The 12736-nt window shown below is 44.7% G+C and overlaps 1 protein-coding gene across 1 annotated transcript in view; it reads right to left on the bottom strand.

The window, feature by feature from the left end:
• Positions 1–12736, bottom strand: part of CPD (carboxypeptidase D) — a 203927-nt gene that overhangs the window by 39828 nt on the left and 151363 nt on the right. Inside the window, exons 9-11 of the mRNA XM_073616853.1 lie at positions 4554–4656; positions 981–1123; positions 740–909 (exon numbers count right to left, since the gene is read on the bottom strand). Coding sequence (XP_073472954.1) covers positions 740–909; positions 981–1123; positions 4554–4656 — 416 coding nt within the window. The remainder of the gene's footprint in view (positions 1–739; positions 910–980; positions 1124–4553; positions 4657–12736) is intronic.

The following is a 12736-nucleotide window of genomic DNA, read 5'->3' as shown; positions in this document are numbered from 1 at the left end:
GTTATGTATTAACTCCATACAGGTAAAGCTTTTATGTTTAGTTGGAATTTAGCAGGAATTTTGTAAAATTAGCTGTGTTTTTATCTGCTAATAATGGTCATAGTAACAATATTTTTTTTGATAAACATTTGTGCAAATACCGCTGGGTCTAAAAAAATCAGTAGCACCTTCTTTTTATTCCAAAGGTCATATGCTTTCAGAAAATATATGGTTTGGGGGGGTCTTTTACAAACTCTGAAAGCTGCAAGTTAAAAATGAAAACCTCCAGATTTTTAGAGAAATTTTTGGGTACGTTTGATTTTCACTATTTTGCAAAAAGGCGCAATTTAAAACTTTTCAAATATTTGTTATTTATTAACTCCATACAGCTTAAGTTTTTATATTTAGTAGGGATTTGGCAGGAATTTTGTAAAATTAGCTGTGTTTTTATTTGCTAATGGTTTTATTGTATTTTTTGCAAATATATTGGTTTGATAAACATTTGCGCAAATACACAAAAAAATCAGTAGCACCTTTTTATTCTAGAGGTCATATGCTTTCAGAAAATAAATGATTTTGGGGTCTTTCACAAACTGTGAAAGCTATAAGTGAAAAATAAAGCAAATGAAAAATTGCAAATATGGTATGGCCACCTGAGTGTACAAAATGGAGCACAGAGCCCGGCAGCGAAAGGGTTAAACTGAAGCTCATCTACTAAATTGTAAAACAAGAAGCAATGATAAAGGAGAATGATACCTACCCTCTGGCAGAGGCTGTAACTTTATATGTACCAGGGACCAACAATCTCCAGTAATCCCCAGCCTTATCAGAGGTTACAGGATGATTAATGTCAGCAACACTAATAGTGGCATTAAAGATACCTCGTCCATCTGTGGCATCAAGCACAAATCCTTTGATTCCTTTTTGTACCTAAAAAATCCAGATGTCAGTACAATATGGATAACAAGTAAACAAAGCACAACTGCCCAACACACACTTACCTGATTTATGAATGACAGCAAAGATTGGTGGTTGTTTTCCCAGTAAGCTGGAAGTTCTGATGCCACAGGATATTTCACACAGCCCAGCTCAATGGTCACTTCAAAACAGTTTGTGTTTAGATAATTCCAGTCTTGCATTCCACCTAACAATTACAGTGTAAAGGTATAGACAAAAATGATATACACCAACTACACATCATAAAAATTGATCAATTTTAGAAAACTACAACATTTTTTGTTTATGGTTTTCCCATGGGGCTTGAAGACATACCCATGTAAAAAAAAAATTACGATGCTTCAAGTGTTTGATGTATTTTCACACATTTTGTATGGTGCAATGCAAAGCCAAGGTTGGCATACCAAATTTTCACGAGGGTCCGAAGACGGGTTAGGCCCTCCCAACTTGAGAAACTATTACAGGGCGGAAGCCTTGACTAGATTACTACTAGCTGGTGGCATTACGTAAACCAATAAAAAGAATCAGGCGATACTAGAGATAATAATCGCAGGCCGTAATTTGGCTCATGCCCTGTGGGTCCCAAGCAGCTTTCCGTTGGGGCTCCTGCCGAAGAGGAGGGGCCTGGAGCGCTGGTGGGGGACTCCAGAAGAAGAGGATTGGGGCTGCTCTGTGCAAAAGCATTGGACGGAGCAGGTATGACATTCTTGTTATTTTAATCAAATAAAAAACAAAGCTTTAATATCACTGTAAACATTTTGGATTTTGCAAACAGGGCACTCTATCCTTACCAGTTTCCCCCCTTCTTCCATTGGGTGGCTCCCTCTGGTTCCCCTCAGGTGAATCCCTGTTTTTCTTCCAGATGTGGGCGACTGATGGGGACACCAGTTGTCATAATTACAGCAGACTGGAACATTGCACCCGCTGGAGTAATTCAGGGAGGTGTGTGGCATGTTCCTTTTGGATGCTTGGAAACACCAGTAGTTGCAGCATTTCACCACCACTCACCTAAGTGGAACCAGAGCTGCAGACACCCTTACGGGAATTGAGTCCCTCTGGCTAAGTTGCCCATCGACAAGGGATTGCTATCCACTACCTAACACATAAGCTTTTGAACTATCACAGTACCCTTACAGGTCCTACATTTTTTAAAGAGTGGGAGAAGAAGATTAAGTGTTCATTCTCAGATTCCCAGACCCACTCCAATCAAACTGACCCAATCCTCTTCTATTTATTCTTAAACACAAGAGACTAATTTAAATGCCTTAACAAGGTGGTATATGGTCCCAAAGCTGTTAGTGTGGGCATATCCTTCAGTTTCAGATAGGTTGTTGGAGAGGTGTGGTCAGCAAGGTTAACAGATCCATATCTGGTGGGAGTGCCCCATAATTAAACCATTTTGAGGCAAAAACAGGAAATTAATCTCAGATATCACCACCTTGCAACTTCAAGATAACCCTGCATAATGTCTTCTTTAGGTAACCCCCCCCCCCCCCCCCCCCACAATCTCTCTAAGGGCATACAAGAAAAGCATTGTTCCCCATTGAACCGACAAAGGCTTAATTCCAATATTTTAGAAAAAGGACAAAGGCGTCTTCAAATGAACACCGGATTAAACAAGTCCACTTTATCATGGAGCAGAGAAACAAGTACACATCTGTCTGGAGAGATTTGTTAAGTTTTATGCAAATAGGGCAACCTGGATACAACTATATAACCTGTAAAGGGAGCCAGCCTTGAACAAATGTTTCATGCTGGTATATGCAGGAACCTCTTAGAATGAAGTATGGTATTCAGCAAAGGAACTTCAAAATGTGCATAGTTCAGAATAGGACCCCCTTAGCTGCTTGTCACTTGCTTCCTCTTGATTACCCTATCGCTCTCATCTCCACCTTTTTTGTTTTTTTGCTAATGAAATTGTTGTGTTAGTTTTGTGGGGGAGACAAGAGTTATTATTTTTCCTCCTATAACACTGATGAATGAATTAATTCCCGATCTCTCTGATCTATTGGTTGCCGCACGTGTATAAATTAAATATTACAGGTGAACCTTAATATGATCTACCAACAGCATCACTATGCCTTCTGACTTCTAATATTCATATACAGAAGAATCGCGTGTCTATGAATGGCATCCGGTCTATACCCCTTGATATTTTGGATCTATGTTTGTATCCTTGTATAACTGAAAAATGAAAAAACAAGATTATGTTGTATATTAAAAAAAAAAAAAAAAGACGACAACTTTCAGCATTGCATAGCTGCCAATGGCTGAGCCAGCATATTATCAGCATTTTACAACAACTTACTAAAAGAAATGGGCTCAGGCACGTTCGGGATCCTAGTCACAACCCACCTGCCCGATCCCGCCAGGAAGCTGACACTGCACACCGCTAATCACAGGCATTGAGACATTTCCAGGTCCGCAGCTGCAGATAGGGAAATGTCTCAATGCCTGTGATTAGTCGTGTGCAGTGTCTGCTTCCTGGTGGGATCAGACAGGTGGGTTGGGACTAGGGTCCCGAAACACGCCTGAGCCCATCTCTACTTACTAACAATGGTTGTAACAGAAACCCATGGTGGGAAAAATAGAGGATACCTGTGATGACTTATTATTAAAATGAAGGTTTCCTGCCTGTCATGCAATGCATTCAATACTTTGAGTTTCACTGACCAGAAACAAGTATGGACTTCAACAGCTTTGACATTACTAGTTGCATGGTTGCTTCAGATCAGCAAGAACAGCTCAGAAAGCAATGAAGTAAACAACAAGCAGAAAACTAGTTCTTTGGATGGTCAGCAATGGCAGCTTGCATATTGATCCCAGCACATATTTTACATAAAAAGAGTTTGTCACAGGGAAGAAAAACAAAAAAGATGCAGGCACCTCTGCAGCAACCTCCTCCCAAATCCTCTTGTCATGGCTGAATACTGGGCTGTTCTGACCGGCAAAGCTTTGGCACTTTCTGATGGCAGTGAGTCTGCCAGTAAAGATGGCCATCATAGAGGGCAAAAAACAAAAAAAAAAAGGTTTGGGCTTTAAACGTGTCAGATGTACACTTCTAGAACGTGCTTTTACTTATGAAATTCTGCAGTCTGAGGCCGACTTGTACCCAGACAAGAAAGTTCAATATGTTCAACGAAACGCAAAAGCCTCTATTTAAAAAAAAATAAAAAAAATAAAAAAACATGAATGTGCTGTAATCCATAGTGACAAATCAAAATATCTGTATGCGACTTCAATAACTTGCCAAAAATGGACTAACTGGAATGCTAACTGGACAAAGGACACTGTAAATCAGACGCTAATTAAATAAACTAAAAACCAAATGAATACAGCCAACTAAAGTAACAAATGCACAGAACAGAAAAAAACTGATCTTTGTGGTTAGAAACATTTCTACCCCAAATTGGAATTTCACGTGACAATTTTCTCAGTAAAAGCTTCTACATAATTATGTGTAAATACCGCTATCTCCAAAAATCTGTATATTTGCTTTTTTGAACAGCAGTGCTTAGGTGAACAATTTGCAGTAATAGAGCAACTGGGTTTATTTCTATTGTAGTCAGGGAAGAAAGTGGTCAATGATGGCTTATTTTATCTGTATAGTAAATTACCTGGAACATTATACCAATCAGCACCATTGGTGATTCCTTGAGGGAAATTCTCATTTGGATAAATCTCCTTACATGGACTACCAGTAAACATTTTATTATTTTCCTATATAAAAAGAAAAAAAAGAAAGAATTAAAAAAGGCATTTTTGCCATATACAGGAAGCACAAGGAAATGAAAACATTTCTAACAGAAAGGAACATAGCAAAGGAGAGGTATATATTTTTAATGCAGTAAAAGCATCCGCCCACCCACCTTATATAAAAGGACAGAACAGGTTAGATCTCTTTTGTACATTATTTACATAAAGTGATAGTAAAGCTTTACTTTTGTTATTTTAATAGAAAACAACATGTTTTACTTACGTACTCTAGTGGTGTAGTGGTTTTGCACAGGCCAGCCCTGACCCTCCTCTTCTCAGGTCCTTGCTAGAGCTCCAGGCTCCTACCATCGGCTGGGTGAGACCATAGCAAGCTGCATACTATGGGGGCACTTGTGCATGCCTGCTCCCGAACCCCGATCTGTGTGCGCATAAGACACACATAGCAAGACTTGGGTCCCATCCCCCTACTTCCTCATCACTGGCTGTGATTGAAAGCAGCGGGAGCCAATGACTCCCGCTGCCTTGTCTGTGCCAATGAGGGAGAGAGCCTTGAGAATGCAGTAAGGTAAAAAAAAAAAAAAAACTTCTACCTTTACAACGACTTTAAACTTATCTGTACAACAAAGAAATTGTAAATACAGGCAGTTTCCAGGTTACAAACAAGATACGCTCTGTAGGTTTGTTCTGAAGTTGAATTTGCATGCAAGTTGGAACAGGTAAATTTTTTAAGTGCAACTTCAGCCAAAAAACAATTTTTACGTTTTTTAAAATAGCATAGGGAAGGGTTAACACCCCTGTAATGTTTGTTTTGCTGTCCGTACCCATTTAGAAGATTTCACCTCACTTTGTCCCTTTGACAATTGGATTTTGAAAATGTTAGGTTGCTGTAGAAACAAGGATTGGTGACAAAGCTTCAGTGGAAACACCTTTTTCCCCATGATAAATCTTAAAGGAGTGAATTTCCCTTCCTAGGGGTAGATTTCCTCTCACTTCCTGTTGTCTCCCTTTGTATGAGCCGTATGCAAGTCAGGTGTATGTAACGGCCTGTACCAAACCATTCAAAATATGTAAAACAAAATACAGTAAAACCTTGGATTGCGAGCATAATTTGTTCCAGAAACATGCTTGTAATTCAAAGCACTTCTATATCAAAGCAAATTTCACCATAAGAAATAATGGGAACTCAGATGATTAGTTCCACAACCATTTATTCATAAGTCCTTCAGTTTATAGTCCATATAAAAAGATTATAGGAATGTGATAGGTTGTGTAACCATAAAATGTCCATCCACAAAGGGATTAGAATCATAATCCAGAAGGAGCGACAGAGTATAAAAGAGAAGAGAGGCACCTCTAAGTGTAGCAATATGGTTACATTTAATGAAGGTACAACATTGAGCAACTCACATGATTGATGATTAAAAGAGACACATCTATGTATACAGGCATCCGGGTAAAGCTGTCCACATAGACCATCCTCTGCACCGCCGGTTCTCCCCGCTGTCAGTCTGTCATCGTTACCCGGAAGACTACCCTGCAGTAGAGCGATTGAAGTGCTTGTGGAGTGCAGCGTGGAGGATGGCCTATGTGGACAACTTCACCCCAGATGCCTGCATACGTAGATGTGCCTGTTTTAACCACTTGCCGACCAGCCGCCGTCATTATACAGCGGCAGGTCGGCACGATCCCGCGAACAGTCGTAGCTGTAGGTCGGCTCCTTTAAGCAGGATAGCAGGCGCATTGCACTGCATTGCTAGGGTGCCGATGCTCGTGGCCGGCGGTCGCGATGACTGTCGGCCGTGCGAGATCGCGGGCACGAGAGACAGAACAGGGACATGTGTGTGGAAACACACAAATCCCTGTTCTGTGAGGAGAGGCAGATCATGAGTTCGTAATAGCTAGGAACCACGATCTGTCATCTCCTATAGTCAGTCCCCTCCCCCACAGTTAGAACACACAGTCAGGGAACACAGTTAACCCCTTATTCGCCCCCTAGTGTTAACCCCTTCCCTGCCAGTGACATTTACACAGTAATCAGTGCATTTTTATAGCACTGATCACTGTATAATTGTCAATGGTTTCAAAAATGTGTCAAAAGTGTCTGATGTGTCCGCCATAATGTCGCAGTCCCGATAAAAATCGCAGACCATTACTAGTAAAAAAAAAAAAAAAATAATAAAAATGGCATAAATCTATCCCCTATTTTGTAGACACTAACTTTTGCGCAAACCAATCAATATACACTTATTGTAATTTTTATTACCAAAAATATGTAGAATACATATCAGCCTAAACTGAGGAAAAAATTAGCTTTTTTTAAAAAAAAAAAAAATTTGGGGGTATTTATCATAGCAAAAAAGTCCAAAATATTGTGTTTTTTTTTTTTCAAAATTGTCGCCTTTTTTTTGTTTATAGCGCAATAAATAAATAAAAACTGCAGAGATTATCAAATACCACCAAAAGAAAGCTCTATTTGTGGGAAAAAAAGGCCATCAATTTTGTTTGGGTACAGCGTCGTGCGACCACGCAATTATCAGTTAAAACAACACAGCGCCGGGGGCTTGGTCTCGGCATGGAGGAGTGAAGACGCGTCTTCTTAGGGCTCCCGGACCGCGGCTCCACGGCAGCTGGAAGACCGCGGCTCCACGCCTGATTAGGATCACTATCCATTAAAGCTTCACGCACAGCTCAGGAACCCGGAGAAGTGGTACCGCCGAGAGAGAGGCACTCCTGCCCATATGGAGCGATTCCTGGTCCCAATACAGCAGGCCGCATCTACTCTGGACCAGGCCAAGATGGCGCCGGCTCAAAGCCATGCGGACGGAACACAGCCAGACTGCAAATGGAGGAGGGGGAACAAAATACGGACTCAGCAATGACATGCCGCCCTTCTCCCCTTCCAGCGATCTCTCCCCCTGCCTCCCCCGCTCGCTGTCCCTCACATCACTGGGTAGCCCTGGGGAAGAGCTAGGCGGCTCCACACAGTGGGCTCCAGGAGACACACAGTGCTCCCAGCACCGAGTCTCCATACCCAGAGCACCGCCGCTCCTCACACAGCACATACAGGCACCAGTGAGTATAACCCCCTTAGTTGTACCCCCACCTGAGCCATCCACCGCACTTTTTAATGAACAGACTTTGTGGGCTCTTCTGCAGAGGCTTCCCACCAGGGATGACCTAGACTCTTTAGCCTCCAGAATGGAGGCAGCACTCCGGGGAGAGCTCACAGGCATTAAAGAAGAAGTGGCGGGGGCGTGGCCAAGATGGAGGCTTGAGCAGACGTGCTTCTTGAGCTCTCCTGGAGTGCGATCCGAATACCGCATCCGCAATCAGTGACTGCGTGGATCGCATAGATCCTACTACAGCTGGATGCCTTCTAAATCATCTGGGAACCAAAAGGGGGGTAAGCGGCTGAGATTCCCGCCGGGTGTATCGGTGAAGGCCTCTCCGATCCCCTGGGGCCTGGACTCTCCTGCACGCCTTCACAATATGGCATCTCAGACTGACCACGAGGAGATCCCTGTGCTGACAACCCCGGGAATTCCAGAGGTCATGGCAGCTATCAGCTCATGCCAGTCTGTTCTTACATCCAAGATTGAAGAAGTGCAAATGGATGTGGGCTTGATCCGGCAGGACTTGGATAAAATAAGAACCCGAGTAGCAGAAACTGAGAGGCGCGTGGGGGATGTGGAGGACACAGTGACCGATCATGCGGCGTCTATCCGGGTTCTGCAGACTAAGGTACGGGCATTGGAGTACCGAGCGGAGGACGCGGAAAACCGTAGCCGCCGGAACAACCTACGGATCGTAGGGCTCCCTGAGGGGGTTGAGGGTCGGTCCCCTGCTTTATTTATTGAGGAACTCCTGCGTTCTCTGCTGCCGGCGGCCCAGCTCTCCCCGCACTTTGCTGTGGAGCGGGCTCACCGAGTGCCATCCAGGCCTGGACCGGAGGGGGCTCCGCCGCGCAAGTTCATACTGCGGCTTCTAAATTACCGAGACAGGGATGAATTGCTGAGAGCAGCCCGAGCGGCTGGAACCCTGCCCTACCGTAATGGGAAGCTGCTGCTGTTCCCGGATTACACCATAGAAACCCAGAGGCAGCGACGCTCCTTTGACAACATTAAGGCTGCTCTTCGTGTCAAGGGGATTAAGTATAGCGTTTTGTTCCCGGCTAAGCTGCGTGTGGTGGATGGAGAGACCGTCCGTTTTTTCACTGCCCCTAAAGATGCGGCTGCTTGGTTGGAGGCGCTGCCGCCGTAGCCCTGCGACTCTTGCTGTTGTTCGTTTCGTTCCCTGTATATGACTTCCAGAGAAAGGTGTTCCCGGTAAGCCACTAACTACATGCAGTAGTGCATTGCTTTATGTTTTATCTGACTTTGTCTCCACTGTCTGCATGTCGGAAGAAATGCAGTGGGAAACAAGTTTGCTGGACTGTTAGAAGATTACTATTTCCAGGTGTCCTCTCTTTACTATGCCTGAGAGGGGTTGGATCCATTGTCCCTCTGTGACTGATCTTGCTGGAGATGGTGTTCCTCTGTTGCCCCACTACTCATGGAGCGTTAAAAATTCCCCCTTTTTTTTTTTTTTTTGGCAAATGTTAACTAAGTGTGTGCCCCTGCTTGTCAGGAGAAAGCAGTCCTACAGTTTTCATATGACTTTTAGAGAAAGATGCTCCCAGTAAGCCAATAACTACATGCAGACATGCATTGGTTTATGTTCTATTTGAGTTTGGCTCCTCTGTCTGCATGTGGGAAGAAATACAGTGGGCAATAAGTTTGCTGGTCCGTTGGAAGGTTATGAACTCCATGTGGCATCCCTTTACTATACCTGTCTGAGGAGGGATGGGTTCACTCTCTCCCTATTACTGGTTTTGCTGGAGATAGTGTTCCTTCGTTGCCCCACTACTCATGGAACGTTAATTCTACTCTTTATGGAAACTGTTAACCAAGTATGTGCCCCTGCTTGTCAGGAGAAAGCAGTCCTAAAGTTTTTCTTACATGAACTCACTCCAAACAGATAGCTCTGGACTAGACTTGTGCAATCTATACTGCCAGCCCCTGTGCTCGGTGTTCTGGTCGTATTGGTTGCACGCCCCCAACCTGTGTGGTTTTAGTCTATAGACTAAGGGAGTTATGGGATTCAAATGCAGCTCCCTGTTTTGAGCTGCATGGGGTGGGGGGTGGGGGAGGTTGGCCGTTGCTGACCACAGGTTTGGTTATTGGTTATTTGTCTGTTTTTTCTTTTATTTTTTTATTTTTTACTTAGGTTGGTCTATTAAAGCCGCTGTTTGCCTGCGATGTCCTGGGTATGAGCTTGTTGACTCTTACAGAGGGGGGCTCCTCGCTGGGATCCACCGTCCCGGAGGGGGTGTTTTGCCTCCTGGGGACGTGGGAGCTCGAGTGGGACCGTTACTAGTGATTATCCGGTCTGTTGTTTTAATGCTTATATTATGGCCAAATGTATGATAGTGTCATGGAACGTGCGAGGACTTAATTCTGCTATCAAACGCTCTTTGGTAATTAATTACCTGCGGAAACTGCACCCACACATTTGTATTTTGCAGGAGACGCACCTGGTGGGCTCCAGGGTCATGTGTCTGAAGAGGGCATGGGTTGGTGCGCATTATCACGCCCCTTATTCTAATTATGCCAGAGGGGTAAGTGTTTTGATCCACCGATCCCTGCCCTTTCAGCTCATTGACGTTAAACTGGACCCTGGTGGCCGATATATTTTACTACATGCAATGATCTCTGAAATCCCATATGTGATAGTAGGGATTTACTTACCCCCTCCTGTGGATATCGATATACTACATGGGGTGATGCAGCAGACTACAATATATAATGTAGAGAAAGTTTTGGTGATAGGAGACTTTAATTTGGTACCATCCAGGGAATTGGATAGGCTGCATGCTTCCGGTCCTCAGCAATATGGGCTTGCTCACTGGGCTACAGCCTTTCATATGACGGACGTATGGAGACATTTCCATCCTTCGGACAGAGAGTATACCTGCCTCTCCACGTCCTATCGGACTATGTCACGAATTGACCTGGCGTTTGCCTCCTCAGCAATGGTGCAGAGAGTGCTCTCTGTTGAGATCCTATCCAGAGGTATCTCGGATCATGCGCCATTGGCTGTAACCATTCGGACTTCTCCGGTAGAGGGTGTGAGAGTGTGGAGGCTGTCCGGGGGCTGGATCGCAGACCCTGAAATTCAGGAGGCTATGCCTGCAGCTCTCTGTAATTTTTGGTTGGACAATGCAGATTCTGGTGACCCCGGAGTGCTCTGGGATGCCTTCAAGGCATGGCTCAGGGGGGAATTTATCACCCAGATAGCCCGGCGGAAAAGACAGTCTGTGCAATCTCTAAGGCAAAAGGAGGAGTTGGCTAGGGTGAGGGAGGCAGAGTTTGTAAGAACCCCGGGGCAGAATAATTATATACTGTGGCAGGACGCGCTGAGGGACTTATCCTTACTTAGAATAGACCTTACCAAGAAGTCGATGCTAGACGGAACTCAAAGAGTATTCGAATATGGGAATAAAAATGGCAGATTACTGGCTTGGTTAGCCAGAGGGCAGCATGCAGTAACTCATATAGGGCGCTTGAAGGGCTCTGATGGTCGCCCATTAACGCGGCAGGCTGATATAGATGAGAGATTCTTGGAGTTCTACAGGGATCTGTACTCCTCTAGAGTTTCTTATACCAAATCTGATTTACTTCGATACCTGGATTGTATCCAGCTCCCATCTCTCGGTGTTGATAAAAGTGAACAATTAGATGCAGACATCTCTCTGGAGGAGGTGCAGGTGGCTCTGGGCTCTATGCAGTCTGGGAAGACACCGGGACCGGATGGGATTCCAATAGAATTCTATTCCACATACCAGGAATTGTTGGCGCCCAGGTTAACAGCCCTCCTGAAACAATTTATGGAGAAGGAAAGTCTCCCTGAATCCATGTATGATGCGATAGTGGTGTTGGTGCCCAAGCCCGGCAAGGACCCCGAAGAATGTACCTCCTATAGGCCGATATCACTAATAAACGCGGATGCCAAATTGTTGGCAAAAATACTTGCAACGCGGCTTGGTACAGTGATGGATGATTTAGTCCATGTAGACCAGACGGGGTTTATGGCAGGTAAGGGCACCGATATTAATATCCGTCGCTTATTTTTGAACCTGTCCACATCCCATGACAACACTGGTAAGAGAGTCATAGCCTCTCTGGACGCGGAGAAGGCTTTCGACTCCGTGGAGTGGGGTTATCTGTGGGAGGTACTGAGGAGGTTTGTTTTTGGTCCAAGGTTTCTCCACTGGTTGGGTCTCCTTTATTACGCTCCTAGAGCCAGAATCCGCATAAATGGTAACCTTTCGGATTACTTTCTCCTCCAGAGGGGGACCCGACAGGGGTGCCCGTTGTCACCCAGCCTGTTTGCCTTGGCGTTGGAGCCCCTGGCAGTCCTAATCAGAGATTCCGTACGAATTGTGGGTCTTCGGGTCGGCCCTCTGGAGGAGAAGATATCCTTATACGCAGACGACACTCTGCTGTACCTGCAGGATGCTGAGGAGTCGTTAACAGCCTTTGATGAATTTGGGGGTTTTTCCGGTATTCGCATCAATTGGTCCAAGTCCGTCTTGTTCCCCTTGGATGCACAAGCCCAAACGGGTGGGGCTCACACCCCACTGCAATGGGTGGAAGAATTCACTTACTTAGGAATTAGAGTCACGAGGGATCTGGGCTCCTTTCAGCGTCTTAATCTCCAACCTATAGTACATCGCCTTCGAGACCACTGTTCCAGGTGGGCTAGTCTCCCGCTTAATCTTCTGGGCCGCATTAATATCTTAAAGATGATATACCTTCCCAAATTCACCTATATTCTTAGGAATTGTCCTGTTTGGATATCCCCGTCTTTCTTTAAGGGCATAGACGGCTGCATTGGTTCCTTTCTGTGGCAGGGGGCCTCCCCCCGCTTTGCTAGACAAACCCTTCAGCTACCAGTGAGTAGTGGAGGACTCGCCTTACCCAATTTATTGGTATATTACTGGGCAGCAATGCTCGTCACGGTGAGGTGGTGGTTTCAGCAGTCT

The sequence above is a fragment of the Aquarana catesbeiana genome, linkage group LG02 (genome assembly GCF_042186555.1).
Source record: "Aquarana catesbeiana isolate 2022-GZ linkage group LG02, ASM4218655v1, whole genome shotgun sequence".
Lineage (NCBI taxonomy): Eukaryota > Metazoa > Chordata > Amphibia > Anura > Ranidae > Aquarana > Aquarana catesbeiana.
Note: the sequence above shows the minus strand (reverse complement) of the source record. Positions and strands in the feature narration are given on the sequence as shown.